The following is a 22969-nucleotide window of genomic DNA, read 5'->3' as shown; positions in this document are numbered from 1 at the left end:
CTTGATTCGATAGTTTTATTCGTTCACATTTGGACGGAGGGCCCATGTCTCACAAAAGCCACAATACTAATAAGGTCAGCATGAAGGAATGCTTAATTCCAAGATGCATCAAGAGTATTATAGCATAATATACAATTCGAATTAATGAAGGCATAATTGCAAGAAAATACAATAAAAATCATAAATATGTTATGGCTTATAAAAATGGAAAACCAATCTCCATATTATTACATTTGTGAGTATGTGTGTTTTTCCTTTATTTGTTTTTCAAATTGAGCATTATAGCCCACAACTTAGAGGAGTACAAATTGAGTTTTCTTTATTTCCGCTTCCCCGCGCACCTTGAGTAAATAAGAATGGGAAAGGATAAGAGGATCATGCGATTGACGTGAGAGATTTGGGGATGGTTATATTTCCATGAGTGAACTCGAGGCCAATATGAAGTAAATGGATACAAGTTAAACCATGAAACTAAAGACAATTCCGAATTAGCTTTGTCTACAAACAAGGAAAGCTGTAACTAATTTAACCATACGAATCAGATGGAGTAAAAATTATAGGAGTAGAAGGTTAAATAAATAAACAAAGAAGATCAACCCCAGCTTCTTGATGTTCAACATAGATATAACGTAAGAAGATTAAAATAGATGATTTTCAGCATCTTAAACGCCATTTCGTCATCAACTCCACATAAAAATGTTTCATACAACAATGAATTAGACCATTCTACTATATTAGTGTGATAACTATAACCAAGCAAGTTGCCACATTACAGCGCCAAAATATCAGAAATACTCGTTCCTCTATCTGGATTATATTACTACACATCCAAATTGCCTGTATTCTTCATCTACCAAGAACAGAAAATATAAAAAACTATCAATAAATGTCGGGAACTTGAAGAACATCCCAACCAAGTCTCTAGCATGGGAAAAATCCTCCAAAAGTCATCTGCCATTCTTTTGCACTCATTCCTCCTGGAATGCCCCCTACTCCAGCTCCAAAAAATACCAAAACACCAAAAATAAACAGAAAATATGTCACAACTTCAAGAAAAACCCCCTTATGGCGTAAATTAAGAACCATGGGGGTTCTCATCTACTGATTGACACTATTCCTTCATAATCATTCAGGACGAATCATGCCTTCCTCCTCTTCGTCCCCATATCCATCATCACGTCCACCACTTGATCTTCTCAATCCCAGTTGATCTTCAAATGAATTCCCAAAATTTCTCCTCCCACCAAGAGGGGATCGCGACCTCTCGCGAAAAGGACTCTTGTGTTGGGGTGGCGGAGATGACCGACCCCTCTCCATCATTGCCTGGTGGAAGCTGCGCACAGGGGAGCGTCCACGTCCAGATGGTGCTCTGTCAGGGCTTCGACTGCTACTACGACCCCTATGACCATCATTATAACGAGCCCTGTCAATAGAAAACAAAAGGATGACTTGTAACATACAATGATGCAAGTTTAAAATGGAATAAAAATATAATACATTTTCACATACAAAGGCCATAACACAACAAGGTACCACAACACTCCTAATATATGTCAACCCCAGACACTTTATTTATGCCTTTTCCCACACGAACTTTTAAAAAACCATGGCAGCTATGATATTAACACGACAGAGAAGTAGAAGATAAAATCAGAACGCATATTTAAGTATCCAAATAAAAATGGAAGGGTGAAGTAATTCTTCCTAAGCTTTGGCTCAAGTGAATCTTTTGTCATTCCAAGACATGTATTTGCTCCATATTCCCAAATTAAGATTATGAGAAGTACTCGAGAAATAAATTTAAATTTCACTGACGATTGCAAGCGTAAAATACAACAAAACATCTTCGAAATTCAAATCCCCTACAGCTGTGTATGGGAATCTTATGCTTTTCTCAAGAAATCCAGACACCAGCAAGAAAATATACAAAACATACATCACTAGATATTGCCTTCGTACCTGTCACGTGAATCATGGTCACCTCTATTAGATGAGCCAGAAAATCCCCGTCCACCCCTTCCACCATAACCCGAATCGTTACGTCCACCACGGCCCCCATCACGGCCACTAGAAGTAGGAGCCCAGCGTCTAGGCCTTCCCATCCCTCCACCACGTGAGGCCATATCACGAAGTTCACGGGGAACTTGCTGCTTTGCACCTTCCAAAAGTTTGATAAGATCTGAAGCATACCTGGAATCCTGATCACCAAAAAATGTATAAGCCACTCCTGTGGCTCCAGCCCTGCCAGTTCTCCCAATTCTGTGGACATAGTCCTCCACTCCAGTGGGGAAGTCATAGTTGACAACCACTCTGTCACACAAGTTAAAAGAGTAAATCGATAATCCAGAAGTAGCCAGATGAACAAAATGGGACATTTAAGCAATTGAGATTGCATAAACAATCATATAGGGTTGCATACCAGACACTTAATGGTATCAAATATCGTATCTGCCAGAATTATACTTCAGCAAAATGAAAATTCATTCTGCCTTCAGACACCTCAAATATGATATTTTTTCCTTCTACGATATGTTATCCAAAAGATTTTGAGGAAACAATTAGAATTAGAAATTCCATCTTTTACTCAAACATGGACATATAATTAATTTGCTAAAAAGTATATCATTTACTCTCATCATGCAGATTGCATGTATATATATCATTACATGAAATTAATTCACTTCTACAACAGTGGGGTTGGTAGCACTGATAAATATATAAAACTATAGTAAGTACAGCCCCCAACCTGATGTCTTTAATATCCAATCCTCGAGCAGCAACATCAGTAGCCACAAGCACTGGAGACCTCCCTGCGCGAAATTGATTCAGCACATAATCCCTTTCACTTTGAGATTTGTCTCCATGAATGGCGGCAGCCCCAAACGGACGAGTCAGATTGCGCGCAAGTTGATCACACATCTTTTTTGTTGAACAAAAAACAATTATTTTTGATCCCGGTTCCTGAGAACGCAATATCTGCTCCAATCTTCTGTGTTTTTCCATGGGCGCCAATACTTCAATATGCTACAAAAAGCAAAGATACATAAATCAATAAACATTTATAACAACAATTGCCAAACCCAGAAATATCCTTCACACCACCCCCCAAAAGAAAAAATGGAAAGCCCCAAAATTAACAAGGGAAGAAGGACATTTCAAGCATCTAAAGAGTTTTATAAATATAACTATGTCCACAGCCAGTTTGAACTTAGACACGAATAAAGTTAAAACCTGTGTGATGGCCTTGTTTGCTGCAAGTTCATCAACATTGCCAATGTTAACTTGAACAGGATTCACCAACAGATCTGCAGCAATTTTCCGAACCTCCCTAGGCCATGTTGCCGTGTACATGAGGGTCTGGCGACGAGCCGGTACCTCCTTCACAATCTTTCGTATTTGAGGTTCAAAACCCATGTCTAACATGCGATCAGCCTCATCCAGTACAAGGTAAGAAACTTGATTAAGGCTGATTCTCCTCATCTCAAGAATATCATTTAATCGGCCAGGAGTTGCAACCACAATATCCACTCCTCTGTCAATATCTTTCAACTGAGGACCCTTTGGTGCTCCTCCATATAAACACTTAACGAAAAAGGAATCACTAGCATCAGCAAAACGACCAAGCTCCATATAAAAATATCACTAATTTTATCAAAAAAGCCCCATAACACAGAAATTAAAAAACTCAACATAAGTCATGAGAACTAAAAGAACCTAAAATGCATGTAAAAAGCATTACTTCCAGAAGACAACATATTGTGAATAAAAATTTGACCGAGAAACTGTCCATCCCCAGAAAAACATTGATATTGCATATTTTAATTACAAACTAACTGAGGCAGAGCTTTTGAAAACCAAGATTACAAACTTTTAACATCTACAAAACTGCATATCCCTCTGTACCAGGTTTGGATATGCATCAGAAGAGATATAAAGAGAAACTACCAGGGTCAGAGCGGAAAATGCAAATAACAAAAGAAGATCCACTTCCTGGACACGCACACATTTACTAGCACGTCTACATATAGATATGCATTCATATTAAAAGCAACATACGGTGCAAGATATTCTTGACGACTTCCCAAATTTCACAGCTTCATCTTGTATCTGAGTTGCCAACTCCCTTGTCGGTGACAATACCAAGACCGTTGGACCCAATCGAGGGTCATTACGGCAGCGCTTAAGATGAATAAAGCCCGGAAGTAGATATCCCAATGTTTTCCCAGATCCAGTCTTTGCAATGGCCACTATATCTCTACTTTGCAAAGCAATCGGCCATGACTGTGCCTGAATTGGAGTTGGGGAAGAGAATCCAGCATTGTGTACCTGGAAAAAGCACAAATCCAATAACCACTGTGAGCAGAGGCACTGGCCTCAACAGTTTTGATTGGTTTCTTTTTGTATTAATAGTGAAATGGTTAATGCCAGAAGAAGCATCATCCTCCATAAGCAGCCGACCAATGCTTGCTGATGCAAGCTGGAGCAGGAGGAGACCTCTTCTTCCGTTTGGACCGAGTGGTAGACTAAATCATCACCAACAGCAGTCCTAGCCATGAACTTGGGTGATTCGGAAAGCCCTTCCATTAATTGGTCCACCATATAAGGGCGCTCCAAATTATATGCAAGGCCCCCCATAGAGGGCAGCACAGCGTACGACATTAGCTCCTCCGAGGAGCAAATATCGCACCTGCGACAAAAGTACAGATGGCAAAAGAATCAACATGAGTCTGAAGCTCAACTTTGGACCTCCAGCAATTACAAAATTTAGCACAAGAAACTCTCAGTTTTCATGTTTAGCTTACTTACAAAAATCCCATGCCACTGGTATCCAGGATTGCGTAAAGATAAAAGAACAGAAGAATAGCAGAAGCTCATACCTCTCTAAGAAGTTCAGGAGGAAAGCCAGTTGCTTCAAAGGACATAAAAGGAGGGGGCACTTCATCACCCTGAAAAATAAGAAGCAAAAAAGCCATGATCGTGTATCAGGGAACAGACAAGCCGAGCAATAGATTGAGCAATGCAAAAAACTGAAACCCATTGAAATGGGTAATGTGAACCAAAAGAACAAAGCCCAAGAACATCAGGAGGTAACTTATCAAACTCATCAAACCTTAGGATGGCAGAGAAAGCCCGCCTAACCTGAGGCCCGGTATTCCCGGCCAATTTATACATATTGGGGCTGGGCCTGGACTTCACCTAAATAGTACAAGCCCGGCCCGAAAGCCCGAGAAGTGCTTAAGAATTAAAAAACTATAAATTATTTCCATTAAAATACACCTTTTCACATATATTTAACCCACCCACAACATATATTTATAGTTTTAAATCCCATAAACCGAACTTTAAAAGCCACAACCAACAAAAAACAAAATTTTATAAATTATAAATTTAAATTTGTAAGACATAATGAAACAAAATTTTAAAAAAAATGTAGAATGCAAAATTAGGGCTTTTTGGCAGGACCAAAGACATGCTAGAGCCGAGCCCGACATTTTGCCAACCCTAATCAAACCAGATGCTGATGCCTCCATAGAAGATAATCATGTTAAATTATTTTGCAAAATAGGTCCAATAAACAGAGAGGGAGAGACAGAAAGACAGAAAGACAGAAGAATTACAGATCAACACTGAGAAGATTGGAAGTAGAGAGAGCACCCAAGCCATTAACTTCCATGAAATTCATACCAAACAACATAATGCAATTAATAATATGCGTGGAGTTTATATATACTCACTGATACAGTTACTTCATGTCGCCGACGATAAGCCTCAGAAGATATACTGATTCCTCCCACTGACGATCCATGTCCTCTTGTGGACGATCCCCCTTGTCCCACTCCCACACTTGCCGTACCATTTGGTATGTTATGAGATTGAACTGGTCCACCTCTTGCACTCTTTGGAAAAAAAGGACATAGAGGCATTACTTTAAAGAAATTAGAAAAATTAAAGTTTTAAGTGAAAACTCCAGCTTTACACACAAGCACAGACACACACACACAGATATTATTATTACTACTATTCTTGGGTTTCATTGACCGTGCTGCTTCACTAGGCTACAACAATTGTCGCATTAACAAGTCTATCTACCCTTTCTTTTTCCATTTTAGCTGTCCATGTCCCTTTTAAATTTAAATTGGAATACAGTAAAGTTTAACGCAAAGTGTCCAAAAAAGTTTACCTACATTTTGCAAGCCAGAATCAACAAGAAAAGACAACTCAAATCTCCTAGTTAGATAAGAGTGTAATGACTACCTACAATCAAATATTTAGTAACTATGACTTCCAATATCGTCAGAATTCATGTGCAAAACACACCGCAATTATCGTGTGAAATGGGAAGACTCTTGTATGTTAGAAACAATATACAACTGAATGTCGAAGTAACAATTCCAAAAACAAGTAAAGCATCTACCTGATTTCCCCTTGTGACTGCCTCAAGTTTTGAACCAGCATTCGTGTCTCTGCCACCGTACCTATTATCTTCATTTTCAGGACTATATCCATGCCGTTGTCCTTGAGAAAATTGTTGAACCTGAACTGAAGAGCTTACGGGTACTGAAGAGGACTTGGGTGGAGCCATCATTGCAGGTCTCTCATACTGAGTGACATTTGTCTCGGGATTCCAAAAGTAAAGATACCCAGTTCTACCATCAACCAGGCCTTTCCATGGTTTGGGAAGAGTTGGATCCTCTGGAGCATATCTTACGCTAGCAGAAGTAGCAGTTGCAGTAGCAGCCATCGCCATGTAGGAAGTTCTATTATCCTACAACCACTCAAATCAAAAGATGTGAGTTCCAGGATAATGCAAAACGGTAAGGAATGATTAATCATATGCGCTGGAAGTAAAGACCTGAAACCCACGAGAACCGGTTTCAACAAACCCAATAATCGAGTACACTCAAGCTTAGAATAGTAATTAGTTACAAATTCTACGCAGGCAGACGCGCGCGTGTGTGTGTACTCAGCTCAAAAAAATCAAAATATGGCCTGTGCTACCCTAAAAAGCAGCATCAAATTCTCAAAAAAGCGAATCGTTTCATTGAGAAATCAACATGCAACGTAAATCTACAAAATTTCCTCACCTTTTTTTTTCTGAGCAAACAAACAGTTGTAAACCATGTAAGTAAATCGCGCTCAGATATATAAACCCTAATTTCTATACTCCCTTCAATCACGAAAGGAAGTACGTAATCTAATTAATTTCAAAAGAAAAAAAAAAGCATTCAGATCTGAAGAATTAAAAAAGTGAAGTTTGGATTATAGATCGTACCTGACGATGCCGTTTCGTGAGAGAGACAGCGAGAAACACTCGGATTGTTACAAGGAGGTTGCTAATTTTGATTCCTTTTTCTTCTCTCTCTCTCTCTCTCTCTTTTTATATATATTTGTAAGAAGCTCGTAGAGAGAGAAAGAGCTGGGAGAAGAGTAAGAGTCCGAATACGCGTGGATATTTATAGAGTGGCAAAAATTAAAATGAAGGAAGGCGACGAGCCGGTGCCTCTGACTCTGAGTGGTTAGACTTTCTTTTCACCTAACCACGGTTAGGTCCAGGGTCTGAGAGAAAATATCAGCCAACCTCGCCTGCCTAGCTGCGTGCCTTTTTTCCTTTTTAAGTAAAATAATCTCTTTATTACTTAATTTGTGTAATTTTATCAATTTCTCTTGTGTTCAATTTGGCAATATGTGCATGGTTCAATAGTTCATGATTTCAGTTTCAAAATATTTGGGATTATCAGCGTGGCTGAGCTGAATGGTCTTTAATAAAATATAAATATGTAAAAATTCAAATTTCTTTTCAAAGGTTATGTTATTTGTGAATTAATAAGTGAAATTGAATGTTACTTCCGTGTTAATATACACATATTTATAGAGAGAGAATATTTCTCCAACGCGGGCGCCCACTTATCCTTAGATTTTAATTTCTGGTCGTTAAATAAATTAAAAATAGTTGCAAGTAAAACAAAATATTACTTCTCTTTCATTTGGAGTTCCATTATTCGTCGGATTTATGGTAAATCAAAAACACATCATAAAACTCGTCAAATCGTGTAATACAATTTTATCGAGCTTTGATTTATATTATTCTCTTATTTCTAATTTATAAGGTGACTAATCATCTTTTCCACGTCGTCAATAAACCAAACCATATATCATGAAATTTTACATAATTTTTTTTTGAATTCTGTTATACACAGATTATTACTGATATTACATCAAACATTATAATTACAATATTTATAATTGTATTAAACAACTGGGATCACCGACATACATTAACTCACTGAAGCACTTACTCAAATATTTTAAACCCTCTCTAATATTCGAGTGATGCTACTCCACTCACATTTCGTAAGAGAGAGACTGTCTCCACCCAATTAGTTGATAATTAAAAAAAAATTGAAACTAACCTCTATAATACTCTTATAGAGACTCGAACCCTTGCACTCAACATTGTAAGTATAAGACTTCTCGTTATGAAATTTAACATAATTAGTAGTTCATCCAAGTTTTTTTTTTTAACCGACCACCAAGTCTAACTGCAATCTCTCTAAAAAATCAAAATGAAAGAACTTATCATTCACAATTCAATCCAATTACGGCATCAGACACCTGAATCCGAAGATACAAGCGTCGAATATAGAAATCTTCCAAGTCCTGAGAATACTGGCGCCCCCCCGGCTTCACCAAGAATCAAATGTCAATATCCCATCAAAAACAGACACGTAAGCAACCAAGCACCGCAGCAGACACCAAAAAAAATAAAATTGAAGATTACTGGCGCTTCAGCAGTCCATGATTTTGCGAGAGAAATCTCTGAATTGGCCAAAAGTAAATAACAATCCCGTGGCCGAAGTAGTTTTTAAGTACAGAATTTCAGTCATTTCTATTTTAATTTTTTTTTTTTTAAATGTGAATTGGAGGGATCAAGAGCAGTTCGCTGGAGGTTGAGGCCGACATGGAATCTGATTATCGGGAGATCCGAGTGCAGGGAGGATTCAATAGTGAACCCGAATGAAATCGGGCGGGTGGGCCTGCCTATGTGTTTTTCTAATCCATATTAAAAGGAGTTTCTTTTACAAATACATAATGTACATACTGACATGGTATAAATTTATCATTTAGATAAAAATATATGATAATAAAATTACATCATATGAACTAAAAAGTATTAAATTCAACCAATCGAATTATGTTACATTTGTTTATACAAACAAGTTTGTATGTAAATTTATAGATCTATCATTACTCATTTAAAAAAAAAAAAAAAGACTATGATAAGAAAAATTAAAAAAATATATTTTGAAATTGATGGAGATATTTCAACTTAAAATTTCGACTTAAAATTTTGACACAAACCTGGAGACTTTGATTTCAATAAATCCAATAATAAATAAATAATTACCATTAAATACTACTTTTAACTCTCAAAAATCTGTCATTATATCACTTGAAATCAATTGTTAAAAATTTGTATCAAAATTTTAAGTCAAAAAATTAAGTTAAAATATCCAAAGAATTGATTTTTGTTTTTGGGGGGAGCAAAGTGAAATTGAATAACACTTGCAAAAGTAAAAACAAATGAAACTGGAATATAGTTTGCGCCTAGTTTTCTTCTGAGCCCAATACTGGCTAATTCTATGTTCAATAGCAAACTCTTGTCATTGTTTTTGCTCCCAAAATTTTTTTAGGATGCGTTTGGCATCCAGCATTACACAGCACTACCATCCCGCATAGCATTAAATTAATACAACCCTATGTTTGGCTAAAAACTGATTTCGTATTATACCGCATAACATTACTGTTGTTATACAGTTAAAGCCGCATTAACTAAACCCGTGGGGGGTATCGGGTTTACGCGTGATTGCTTATAAAGAGAGGAAAAAAAAAAGAGTAATATTTTTTCTTCTTCAAAACACGATTAAGCCACAGAACGCATCTTCTCTTTGCTTCCATTCTCTTCTCAAAACCCAATCTATCGCCGACACCGGCTCAGCCATAACATTTATCACCGACACTAGCACGGCAACAGCCACTTTGAGTACTCGATGCTGTCAATGCCGTCAAGTTCTCCCGCGCGGCACCCCTACTCCAACATCTCTATGCCGCGGGTCCGCAGCCACTGCACGATATCACAACAAATTCATATTAGCATTTTTGCCTTTATCCATAACTTGAGTATTTTAAATTATAAAAGCCATTTTTTAAAAAGATAAAAAAGAAAAATCAGATCCTTGTGACAGTGTTACTTATTCTTTTTTGCTTTTTTTCTTTTCTTCTTCGGAAGAAAAGGATTTAAAGGGAGGAAAAATGATTTATCGACAAAATAAATAAATAAATAAATGAAGGATGCAAAGAACCGAAAAAAAAAATTGTGGAATGATAACAAGGGGAGAAAAAAGAAACAGAGGAAGAAAAGAACAGGGAAGAAATTAAAGAGGGTTGAAGGTTGAAGATTGAAGATTTTGTCCTGTAAAAGAGGGAGATAAAGAGATAAGGATGACGTGTCAATGCATAGACACAACTTGTGTTTATTATTTTATAATTTTATTTTACCAATTTTTTTATAGAATTTATTTTACCGTTTGTTTTATTAAACAAGCAAATTATATATTAATTGTTTTGTCATTCATTCTTATTAAATGTATGTTTTATTCTTTATTTATATTGTGATAATTTTTTAAAAGTTATTTGATTAAATTATGTGATTCAATCGTTATTTCAAAGGATATATATTTGGGAAATGCTAAAAAAGAAAATATTATGTCACCGAAAATTTTAGAATTTGTTAGTTTACATATGTTTTATGAATAATTATAATTCTTTTGTACATTTATAATACAAGAAATTAATGTAAAAGTTTTAAAATTTAAAACTTCTATATTTAATATATTTCTAAGTATTAATAAATATTATTTTATAAATATATAATATAAATTAATCACAAAAAATTAATACAGTACAGTGTAACACCAAACATAGTATAATTAAAAATTAATACAGTACAGTGGAACACCAAACATTGTACAATATTATTATAATACAGTACTAATACAATACAGCATAATACAATACACATGCATTAAAATAATACAATACAGTGTACCAAACGCACCCTTAAGGTATTGGGCTTTCCTCATATTTCAAGCACAAACGCACAATTGACAATAAATATATTTTAGCACGAATTATGCTATGCACATGGATGCAGCTACTAAAATGTCACTAATTTTATGTTTAACATTTGATGAATACTAAAGCTTGTTTTTGTTAAATCAATTTCATGAGAAAAGGGTTGACAGTGCTTCCGGCTTTTACTTCTTTAGCAGAGTCAGTCAAATTGACTATTAATTTTCGCTGCTCTTGCCTAACTTTCGGAAACGTTGAAATGATTTCAAGGCCTTGGCCCTTTTGATGCTTTTAGCACTTGGCTACAGCCTTGATCAAAAATTAACATCACAAATACGATCATAGGAAATTGGAATCAACTTCTGATGCCTCTTCCAATAAAATGTTAAACAAAGGATAATTAAAGGATTGGTTTAATCAGCTAAGCTAATATCCGCAAATTATTCACAAATACAAAATAATAATAATAATAATAATAATAATACTAGTTTCTCTGCATCATATTCTTCACCAAGTCCAGAATACGAAAGTAATCATAGAACAGTGAGGAGTCTTTGCCCTCGAGTCCATCACGGCTGTGCCTATTGCTACCAGCAAGATTGTTACAAGGACTCCCACCGATAACAAGATCAAATCCACCAAATGCATTGATCATCTGCTCTATTCGGTTGGCATCAAGCTGTTGAACATCGGCAAAGTCAATCAAAGTCCCCTTCTGGTTGGTTTGCTCCCACCAACTCCGGACAATGTTCCTGTTGACCTCAGAGATATCAACGGAAACAACATTCTTCATCCGGACGCCAAGCCGATGTAAGGCAACTTCTGCACCACCAATCCCAGAGAAAAGAGAAAGGACATTAATGCCATCAGGGTACATTTCTTTTAGGACTGACAGGTGGTAAGCCACTGTGTCAACCTGAAATGAGTTCCCAAGGGACTTATATCGATCTGTCCTACTGATTCCCCCTCCCCTCGTGTGGTTCTTTGGGAAACCCAAAAGCATTTCCACCTCATCTGGCTCAAGTGGTGCCAGTTTATTCCTACCCACCCAAACCAGGTTCCACTTCCGGCATTCGTCCATTACAAATTTTTGGACATGATGAGGTGGCTCTGGCTCACCATCACATTCTTCAAGTGCCTTACGGATCCTCTCTGTCAGTTTGGCACTAGCAATACAAGTTTGCAAGCAATTTAAATGGCTCCTTGTGTCCCACGAAGGCCACCATTTCCTTGACAAGGGCAGTGCTTCATATATGTTCTGTGGAGGAAGCGGAACGAGATGATGTCTGTTTTTGATTGGCAGATTGTGCACATACCCCCTCTTCCTTGCAGCAGCACAAAAATACTTCGAGTCCACAAATTCTGGCTCCACATCATACAAAAACCTTGAGATAGTGTCCCACACACCTTTGGGAGCAAGTGCCACATTCTCATAATAGAAATATGGAGGTCCAGCAGCAGCTTCTGGGAGAGATCGATGGACAATAACATCTGGATTACTGGGTACCCCAAACCCAATCATAGGATTTGGGAGGCGAATGGGTTCATCAACAGGCGGCTTCTCATAGTCCAACATTCTTCTCTTCTTATGTTTATGATAACCATTGGATGGCTTAGGCCTCGGCTGTAAAAAGGATGGGAAACCCCTCATTTTAGTTTCCTGAATGCAATATAAAAAGAAATAGCAGGACATAATAATCATAAAATGGGGAAGACAATTACCTTATCTTCTATTTCCGCCAGAAGTGCATCAGCAGCCTTTGCCATTTGAGCGGCACATATAAAATCTGTCAACTCTGCAATAGAGGTGTTTGGCCCTGCAATGTTTGAAGAGGTAACAATAAAGATAAGAAACTAGAAACCACACAACCACACATTATAACAAATAAAGGATCAATGATGCTTTGCAGGAAAATGAGTACTATCAACACCTATGGTACAGTAATATCTGAGTTGCATAACTCAACAAAGAAAGAAACCAATTAAAAGATAACATACAAGCAAAAAATTGACTTCTAACACAGAAACTTAAAGAGCCTTCGGCGAATTGTTAGCAACATGAAAAGGAGGGGAGAGTCAAAGTGGCACTAAAATTTATATTGCAGAAATATTCGGTGCAATCTTCTCTGTTCTGATTGAAACACTGAAACCTCTTTCTCAGTGATATTGATTTCATCAACAATATTTACACAATGAGTCACAGTATTTGGAATGCACACCACATCTCTCCATGGCTATTGAAGCCTCTTGCACTGAATATCCCATGCTCGCCAAGGACACGAGTTTCTCCTCCTTGTCAGGATCGGGATTCGTGATTTCCTGAAAAATTAAAAAAAGAGTTACGCATATGGTGACAAAAAATTGAACAAACTTCCACCAAGTCGAATTAAAGGAATAACTACCTCGCCTTCAAAACTATCAGTATCCGAGAAACCATCAAGAAAGCTACCATCCAATTCGGGAGAGTTTTGATCAGAATTGATGTGTTGCTCTGCTTGAGGAGATTGCCCAAGAGCCTGCAAGATAATAAAAGAGCACGGAAAACAAATAAATGGGATAAGAAGTTCAGGGGAGTATTTTTCAAAATTATGTCTTCATCTCAAAACACGAACACGTCACATTTATTGAACAACTGAAAACGTGATTTAAATCACCCATCTAATTATCATGTTGTTTGTGTTTGGACTTTTGACACATTTAATTATATGAATCATGTAGTTATACCCCTGCCTTGTCATGAACATGAATTGCCAACCCAACCAAAACGGCATTGACCGTACAATCTTGAACAGATTTTTAGGCAAAGTATAAAATTCACAACATTAATTTTAGAAGAGAAACTAAGAAAAAGGATTCTATTAAAAGTGGAAATTTATTAGGAATTATGACCAGCTGACTCTTACAGGAAGGGAGAGGGAAAAAAGATCCCATTATTTTGTTAAGCACAAATATAATTGACCCCCTAATTTTTAGTTTAAATACACTCCATATGAGGTTAATGACATAATGATGTTAATTTGTAACAATTTACGTGTCTGATAAGACGGCCTTTTTTAAAGGTGCTAAACTTTTCCTATCATTCTAGGATGAGGGTTTTTTGTATGTTCTGTATAATACCTCCAATTTTCTGAAAACATATAGGGTTTTAATGAAATTCAAAACTTGTGGATATTTCAGTATTTAAGCCAAATATTAGGAGGATCCATAACTGCTTTTCCCTAGATCCCATAGTCCTTGAAAACAGTGAGATTCTCTGATATTAATCATGCTCAAACTATTGACATTACTGAACAACAAACAGGGCATTACGAAGGTAAAGCAATAAGAAAACAATAACTACCATCCAACTTTCAAAAAACACAACTAAGGTGACTAAAAAGATAAAAATCAATCCAGACTGAAGGCATGAGGCAGGTATTGACTCACAGAGTATGTGAGGAGAGTTTCCAATATTGAATCTGTATTTTCCTCCCCTGCCAATTAAGCAAAGCCGGGTTATATATGATGTTTTCAAAGATATAAATCGATGCACAAGGTAAGCCATAAATTGACTTTACCATTTTCCTGGATTGCTTTGGCTACCATATCCACAGAGAAGCCCATCCCAACAAAATGATCAATCAACTTGGACTTCGAAGAACTTGCAGATGAGCTCGCCTAGGATCAATAAAGGGGAATTCAGAACCACAGAAAATTGTTATTTTTTTAAAGTATACCATCAAGTTATGAACATTTTATAACTGTGAAGTGGACGTCAACTCACCGAATGTTTGAGGAGAGCTTCAAGTATCAAGTCTGTATTTTGCTCCCCTGGATAATAATCAAATGAGGGTTTCAAATGAAGCGCTCAAAATAAATCTTAGACTTTAACAAGAAGATGGCAGCCATACCATTTTCCTGAATGGCTTTGGCAACCACTTCTTCAGAAAATCCCATCCCTACAAAATGATCAATCATCTTTGAGCTAGAGGAACCTGCTGATGAGCTTGCCTTCAGATGATAAAAGGTAATTACAAAATCAGTGATAAAACGTACAGCTTTGTCTCTATCTTCTACGATTAATGCATATACACATCCATGCAGGAATAATATTATACACTATCTAGTCTAGTACATTGTAACATGTTTGAAAAGTAAACAGAAGAGAGTATTACACAGCAAATATGATAAACAAATTACCATTGGAAATTGGGTAGAAGCACAGGAATGGTACCCTGACAATGCTGATGGAGAATGATAAGAAAAATCAGCTGGGTATTGCTCAAAGGAAATTAGAACAGTCAAAAGGGAAAATTCACATTCTTCACTTTTCACCAGCAAAGATTTATGCTTCTATCAGTAAAAGTGACGAGGGGTAGTGATGCAGAATATGATATTATCCTTATTAATAATAAACCGATCAGATTAAAATCTAGAAACAGATCGGGTTAAAATTCAGTTCAAATTTAACCCTAACCGAATTAATTATCCAATCGGTTTGTAGGGAAAAAATAAATAAAATGAAATCCCTAATTTATAATTCAATCTCCTCAAATCTCAATCCTAATTTATCTCAAACTCCTCTCTCTCACTCAAACTCAGCCCCTCATTCCCAAACTCAACCGCAACCGTCTTCTTCCATGCCACTGTTGAGCTTGTTGCCTATGCGAAGCAGCTGCATCTCCCTCTACCATCCTTGAAGTCACGAAGCAGATGAACACTTGGGTCTGCCATCATCATCTCTCACTTCTTGTCTTTCACAGATCTTGGCCATCGTCGTCACTCCTTTCATAAGTGTTTTATAATTGATTGTGCTGTGTTTGTAAGAATAGAAATTGGAAGATGTTTTGCTGTAATAATTAGTTTAGTTAGCTATTGTTGAAGGCAATATATTGTTGAAGGCAACCAGATAATGCAAAGGGATTTTAACTTTTAGTTCTTTTTCATTTTACATTTTGTGATATTTTTGGGGGAAAAAAGCAAAAATTGGATTGTATTTTTGGAATTACCGTAACCCAAATTTGTGATCCAAACCGAACCGAACCAAACTTGATTCAGTTACAAATTTGAAACCATTTGGGTTGAACATTCAGGTTGGAACCCAAACCGAAACCCGATTTGCCCACCTCTAGTTCTGTTAGTTTAAAGGAAGATCTTTACTTTCCTTACAATCATATCCTTTTATGGAAAAAAAGGTAAAAATCTCTCTAAATTAACAAAAACTCTAATCAAACATTAAAACCCTATATGTTTTAAATAAGGATACTATCTTCTTTTGCTTCATTCTCCCCCACTTAGAAAACTTGACAGCTGGCGAGATGGGGGAATAAAATTTCAAGTGGCTTTTTCCAACAAACTAGAAAATGCCGAATCTAGTCCTTAGAGGATGCAACAAATTGGTCTAGTCATATACAAAATTTCACATCAAATAGTTTAAACCAAGTAAGATCTCAAGGTGCAAGAACTTGTGAGGCATTTGTAGAAAGACCGAAAACAAAAAGAGGCCAAAGAATATGTCAGAGAGACCAATGATGCCAAATGAACCATTTAATTAGAAATTCAATGGAGTGAGCAATTAAGCAATTAGGTTTAGGGCATCATTTTAAGATAATGTTCACAACCTATAAAATAAACTCAAATCTGATGTTTAAGAATACTATTGTCAACTGGCAAAGGCTTCTTACTCTCTAAATATGCATCCTCACTATACTTTCAACAAGTTCATCTTCTGGTTTAATATCATCTTTCTTCTTTGACTCAACTCATTCTCACATTTAAATCAACATCGTCCTAATGGCTTGATAAACTTGCTAATTCACAACTCCGAGATGGTTCTCTAAAACTAGAGGAAGTAGGTTTACTGAACCTGGGTTTTGCATTTTCACCCGTGTTGGTAGAACATGCACAAGATATTATGGAGAAAGCTAAATTTGAGTGCTGCCATAGACAGTGAGATTTCTAGGATTGTCATGTTGGGTAACATTCAAAATGGAAGAATACAAATTCTACACATTTCATTCACTGCAACTTTTAGTTTTTCTATTTGAACTTATGCTTGAATCATTATAAACTATGAGATCTATTTGAAGGTAGAGCCCTGTATACTGATATTATTTTGGGTTGTCCTAAGCTCATTGGAGGGGGGAGGAATCCAAACCAGGTGTAAGACAATGAATTCTAATGCAAATTACTAGAACCACAAACTTAACAATAAAACAGCAATTAAAGGATAATTATACCTCACTTTGGCACTCAGGCTTTGAAATAAGTCCTCAAATATTTAGAATTCTGAAAACAGCCCCAAACTTTTCCAACTTACTAATTAGCCCCTTGGGTAATTACATTCAAGCCCTTCAAGAATCTCTCGCAAGTGCTGGCGCGTGAGGCATCACCGAGTGTCATCTTCAGTAGTCGTTGATGCCAAGTGGTAGATTGGAGGTCAAGGAGTCTACTGATGATGGAATAGTGATGAAAGGTTTGGCAAAGAAAGGTTGAGAATGGTGGCAGCATGTGGGGTTGTCAATGAACGGATGGCTAATAGGTTTATGGGGTTAGCTAATTAACTCAAAGAAGTCAAACAGTGATGGTGGTATCTAGTTAATTGCTGATGGAGAAATGGTGGCAGTGGACAGTCATTTTTCCAAGCTATAATGCCAATTCATATAGGATAGACATCACACAAGGATAAGTATAGATAGAAAAGGAAGTACTTTAGAAGAGACAGAAGAAACAATAGAAGAATTAAATAGAGAGACTAGAAATTAAAGGAGAAAGGAGACAAACTCAGAGAAATACGGGAGGAAATCAATAGGTAGAATCATAACTGTATTTCAAACACCATCATAGTCTGTCTTAATCAGGAAAACAGCACCCTTTAAATAGGGTTACAAGTCCTCAGAAATTGATAAAGATCAAAGTGCTCAAGAAAGAAATCAAATCCTAGCATATAAGAAAAATTAAAGTCTCCCTACAGAATAGCAAATAAAAATCATAATAAAAGGAAAGTAAAAATCTGCGTCTAAACTAAATTAAAAAAATCTGATTAAATGTTAAAACCTTAAAAATTTTAAATCAGGATTATATCCAATTTTGCATCAAGTAGTCCTTCAGCTCATTTGATGCAGCGTCAATCACAAGGGGAACAATTCTTGATGCAATTTTATTTTTTAATTAGTATCATGATGTTAACCAAATCCCCTCCCATTCATGTGAGTGGTGTTCGAACCTTAGTCTCTTGTACCACCACAAGATTTTACCAGTTGAACCAACTAGCACCCACTACTTAGCAAATGAGGAGAGATAATAATTGATTAATTATGCGTCTATGACTGAAAAGTCACTTAAGCCACTTAAGCGGTGAAAACTATAATATGGCGATTGTAAACTACAAAAGTTAGTCCATATCAAAAAGGGTAGCAGCATGACAAAAAAGAGCAAGCAACCAACTGCAATGTTTACTAAATGCATAAGGTAGTATATAGCAACTTCATCTCAAGAAGGTTAAGCACACAAGATCTTAGTAGGCAACTCATTAATCAGTTGGAAAGTAGCTCAATTAAAAACTCATGAATCAAGTAACATTCAGATAGGCCATAAGACAGAATAACCAAAAACCTCTTTGATGATGACAAACATAATGTCTTCCCTACGCACCGCGGTTGTGCTAAAAAAAAATTCCATCTTTATTTCCTTTGTTCTGATTTAACCGCTAGCTTTATGATTTAATGCAGAAACCAAAAATAAAATTTCCAAAATGTACCTCCGTTGAGCCGGCAATAGTTTCCCCATCATTAACTGTCAAACTGGAAGAAGGTAAACCATAACTTGCAATTTCCAGCTCATCGTCAGTATTCCAGTCAATATCACCACTATCTCCACCAGAAGCATTCTCATCCTATGTCAGTTTACATATAAAAAATTACATATGGACACAAACAACAACGAGAAAAGGAATCAGAAACAAACAGATAAATGAAGATGTACCATTTCTTTGTAACCTCTAATTCACCACAAGTAAAGGTTAACCTGTTCACAAATTTTTTTTTAAAAAAATTGTGAGTCCAAAATCAAGATAAGTTGTTAAGCAACACTGAAAGCAGTGCATAACTATCAAAATTCTAATTAATGTGCAGCTGATGCCGAACTAGAATACATGCAGAGACATGAAGAAAGAGAAAGTAGAGCAGAATAAAGAAGAGAATGAAAGGACAAAAGGAAAGAGAAGAGAAAGATATAGATAAAAGGGAAGGGAAAGCATAAAAGTGAAACTAGTATCAAATTTTATCCATTTTCCATCCCTATGTCCACATACAAGCCATTTAATTGGTTAGATAAAACTTGCAGAATATGAAAAAATACTTAAGCTATGAAATTGTACTAATATGGTAACAACTAAAATCTAGATCTCTACTTATATTATTAAAAGATAACTTAATACTCTAGATAAAATGGTCACTGCAGTATCAGTTTCCACACGACTTACAGCAACCAATGTCTGCTATCTTGTACTGATGTTAACAGGTACTGCATATGCAACAGCAAAAAGCCTTAGTAGTGTGTCTGTGTGTGTTAACACATGCATGCTAGTGCTGTAACATGCATTAGTGCCCGCACATGCATAAAATTTCTTGACCCACTTCTTTTCAGATTCAACACTCATAGTTACCCAAGCTTGAAATGCCATCGGTAAAAGTTCAAAGAAACTGCTCACTCGATACCTTAGGAGTATTTACATATTAAAATGTCATAAAACAGATTAGTTTGACAATTATGCCCTCCTAATTTTATTGAAATGAAAAAATTAAAGCATTCGGTATGATAGCCTATGACACTCATTTTCTTTTTTTTTTCACCTTTTCAGCCCGAATATCACACAAGAACAAAAGAAATCAAGTTCAAATTTAGACCTCTTCTCTATTTCTTAGATATACATATTTTTAATAGGATTCTTTAATATACATATCCAAGAGAAAATCTCTCCAACATAACCATCCACCGCAAGCACTAAAGGTTTCCTCAAAATGCTTTTACTTTACTTCTTGTGACCCCCGCAATTAATTAAAGAAGGTTTCACGAGAAGTGAGTGTATTTGCTCCATGCTTATGCCTTCGAGGAACACATTTGTTCTTCACTACTGCAATCTAATGCAAGAGATTTGCAACTTACTTTGCAATGAACTCAAAACTAAAGCTGTGTCTGGAATATTGGCTACGTATACCTACAGGTTTGGGCTTGGGTGGCACCAAGGTTGGCTTCGTGTCTTTGAAGGTAAGGTTCAGTTAGAAGTTAGGATTGGATAGCTTTTGATCAACAATATGTGCGTTCAAAGGGATTGAACTGTGTTAATCAAATTAATATCAAGCTACTTAATAGTATTAAGATGAAAAATTCAAGACTTCAAAATGAAAGATGGAAAATTCAAGATTTCAAAATGAAATTTATGCGGAGGGATTTATTCAAATTAAAGACTACAAAAAAGAAGATTGAATGGTTCAATGACAATAAAACTAATGTGCACAGTGTTTCTTGCTTAAAGGAGTCGTCATATGTTAGCTTCGAAGGAAAGCAAAGCTTCTTAGAAACCGAAAGTCATGCACAATTTTAATGCACATCTTTTCAATTATTGCGTATATTGTAAAATTACTTGATAGTCTTTATCTGTCTAATTTAATAGATGATCCTCACAACAGGGGTGTTTATTTGTGAAACAGAGGTAATATGTTTAAGTCAGGTTGTGTTGTTTACTTGTGAAACAGAGGTCACATGTTTAAGTCAGGTTGTGTACCTGAGGTCAATGCACAACTCCGAGGGTTTGGAAACACGTCAAAATCTGCAAAGATATGCGTAAATGTATTTCTCTCAGAGAAGGAGAAAGGGAAACATTACATGCAACATGGTAGCAGCAATATTACACAAAAATTCCAGTTATGCCATCTCTTTCATAATCTAACACAGAGAAAAAGGTAAAGAAAAAATAAGAGAACCGTAATAAAAAAGCACACATGGAAGTGTTTGCCAAACATAAAAGAGATGGAAGCATGTGCTTAGCACCTTTAAGTTTCAAAAATTTTAAACACATGGCATCATGATCCTGCCATGTTCCCAATATTAATAAATACACAAGTGACAGTTATCATTGAATCTGTTACAAGTTTATTCTCTTCCAAAAAACACAGGAAAAAGAGAAGACACTAATAGCTAATCTATAAATGTATTGATTCTATATCGTTCCTGGGTAGAATTCATGTCAATTTGAAATTCAGACACATCAAACTTCAAATAAATTTAACATGCTCGATGAAAATAAGACTCACAAATAGTATGCACCTTTTCTTTTAGACACAAAGTTTCCAATTTCATTTACAAAGCACTACCAACACATTCAATTGAACAACGAAAGGCAAGGTCTCTTAGGTTAACAAACATTTTAACCAGGTACATTGATTTATTGACCTCAATTGGGGAAAAACAAAATGTAATAACAGTCCCACCAAAATTGATATCTAGATTAGACCAAATACACACAAATTAATCTTTGACCTCCAATAGACTTTCTGTGGCAAATGGAATGTAATCTCTGACCTCCAATACACACAAAAAATTAACATGCCAATCATACATTCATACATTCTTTCTGCAAATGGAACGTACTTTTACAGTCCCTCAATACCATCCCAAAAAAAAAGTAAATCATAGAATTTTATCAGTTTTAACCCATATCAAATAAAATTCTTTCCCGCGCACTCACCCATGAACCATTAAGCTAAAATTGATTGACGCGTTACTTAATTTTTTATCATCATCCAGCGTTAAAAAAACAAATCTTTTCACAATTTCTTGCCAAGAATATAAACAACTACGACCCTATTGAACTTAAAAAGAAAAAAAAATACATTAGCCCCTCTTGGTTCCATATCCAAGTCCAACAAAACACTCCAAAAGCTGCAATTACGAAAATTGTCCACAGAATTGGAAAATTGTGTGAATTTGATGTCATCTTATTCGGAAAAACTAAAGACCAACGCTCTAATTATACAGCATTACAATTAAAAAGCTTTGACAAACACCTAACGAACACTAAATAAGAAAGAAGTCCAGTACAACCTACACATGATTCATTGATTTGTTGAGCCTAAAAACCTTTCATTATGTTGCTAAGACTCTAAGAAAACTGAATTGCAGAAACGAAAAAACAAATTAAATGCAAGCCTCGGTCAAATTAGATCCGTTTACTTCCCAAAAGAATATCAAAACAGAACAAATGAATTAAAAAGAATTAAAATCTCGTAACACTTCTTTCCTTCTTTATCTCCCTTTGCCGTTTTCCGGCAACCAAACAGAACAATATTATTATTTAAAGAAAAAAAACCATAAAACAAAAGCTAATTCTCCTTCTAAACACAAACACAACTTACAAAAATAAACAAATATAAATTAAATTGAAAATAAAAGATTACGCCGAAATAAAAGGCTACCTCCTTGAACAATGCCTGCTTTGGAAAAAAATGAAAAGATTCCACTGATCCAGAATCTTCCTTCAATACAACTAACAATAATGTACCTCGTCTCAGAAAAAAAAAATTAAAAATTACAGAATTTTTAAAAATTGGTAAAGAATTTCATATTTTCTCTGAGTACAAAATTAGTTGTAAAAAAAAATAAAAAAGAGTCAAATTGTTAAAAGAATCTGCATGCAGAAAAATTGCAGAGCGAGCGAAAACGGTTATGCTTGTAGAGATGGAGAGAGAAAGAGAGACTGCCTGAGAGTCGTAAACTACTAATTCAGTTTTGTCGCGCTCGCGCAACAATAAGAGAAGAAACAGTGAAATTAGTCAAATTTAGTAAATATTTGTAGGTGAGG

At 35.9% G+C, this 22969-nt stretch overlaps 2 protein-coding genes across 10 annotated transcripts; both read right to left on the bottom strand.

Annotated features, from left to right (window-relative positions):
* Positions 1 to 619: 619 nt before the first annotated feature.
* LOC18050872 (DEAD-box ATP-dependent RNA helicase 46) lies at positions 620 to 7552 on the bottom strand. 2 transcript variants are annotated; one of them, XM_006446477.2, is made up of 9 exons: positions 7274 to 7552; positions 6416 to 6766; positions 5736 to 5897; positions 4878 to 4946; positions 4057 to 4326; positions 3232 to 3582; positions 2747 to 3024; positions 1960 to 2310; positions 620 to 1423 (listed from the first exon to the last, which is right to left on the bottom strand). In XM_006446477.2, exons 2-9 carry the CDS (start codon positions 6746 to 6748, stop codon positions 1126 to 1128), a joined length of 2112 nt encoding a protein of 703 aa, XP_006446540.1. In that variant the 5' UTR covers positions 6749 to 6766; positions 7274 to 7552; the 3' UTR covers positions 620 to 1125. The 2 variants fall into 2 exon arrangements, with proteins under 2 accessions (XP_006446540.1, XP_024045914.1); XM_024190146.1 differs by lacking the exons at positions 6416 to 6766; positions 7274 to 7552 and adding an exon at positions 4495 to 4687 and having other exon boundaries at positions 5736 to 5828.
* Positions 7553 to 11538: 3986 nt separating this feature from the next.
* Positions 11539 to 22893, bottom strand: LOC18051083 (DNA (cytosine-5)-methyltransferase DRM2). Of its 8 annotated transcripts, none has more exons than XM_024190210.1 (12): positions 22584 to 22893; positions 20854 to 20938; positions 19093 to 19134; positions 18869 to 19003; positions 15021 to 15120; positions 14894 to 14940; positions 14688 to 14787; positions 14557 to 14603; positions 13533 to 13646; positions 13350 to 13449; positions 12853 to 12947; positions 11539 to 12754 (listed from the first exon to the last, which is right to left on the bottom strand). In XM_024190210.1, the coding sequence occupies exons 3-12, from the start codon at positions 19093 to 19095 to the stop codon at positions 11615 to 11617; spliced, it is 1881 nt and encodes a 626-aa protein (XP_024045978.1). In that variant the 5' UTR covers positions 19096 to 19134; positions 20854 to 20938; positions 22584 to 22893; the 3' UTR covers positions 11539 to 11614. The 8 variants fall into 8 exon arrangements, with proteins under 8 accessions (XP_024045978.1, XP_024045976.1, XP_024045979.1 ...); XM_024190208.1 differs by having other exon boundaries at positions 20894 to 20938; XM_024190211.1 differs by lacking the exon at positions 20854 to 20938.
* Between the last annotated feature and the right edge of the window lie 76 nt (positions 22894 to 22969).

This window comes from Citrus clementina, unplaced genomic scaffold, assembly GCF_000493195.1.
Source record: "Citrus clementina cultivar Clemenules unplaced genomic scaffold, Citrus_clementina_v1.0 scaffold_2, whole genome shotgun sequence".
NCBI classification, from domain to species: Eukaryota; Viridiplantae; Streptophyta; class Magnoliopsida; order Sapindales; family Rutaceae; genus Citrus; species Citrus x clementina.
Note: the sequence above shows the minus strand (reverse complement) of the source record. Positions and strands in the feature narration are given on the sequence as shown.

Coding starts and splice junctions, on each gene's coding strand:
- LOC18050872 (XM_006446477.2), bottom strand. CDS start 6,748: ATGGCGATGGCTGCTACTGCAACTGCTACTTCTGCTAGCGTAAGATAT. Junction 4,327..4,877: donor CTCCTGAACTTCTTAGAGAG/GTATGAGCTTCT, acceptor TGCTTTTTCCAG/GTACACAATGCTGGATTCTC. Junction 3,583..4,056: donor CGTCAAGAATATCTTGCACC/GTATGTTGCTTT, acceptor TTTTTCGTTAAG/TGTTTATATGGAGGAGCACC.
- LOC18051083 (XM_024190210.1), bottom strand. Junction 13,450..13,532: donor CTGATAGTTTTGAAGGCGAG/GTAGTTATTCCT, acceptor TTAATTTTTCAG/GAAATCACGAATCCCGATCC. Junction 12,755..12,852: donor TGGCGGAAATAGAAGATAAG/GTAATTGTCTTC, acceptor TCCTTTTTACAG/CCGAGGCCTAAGCCATCCAA.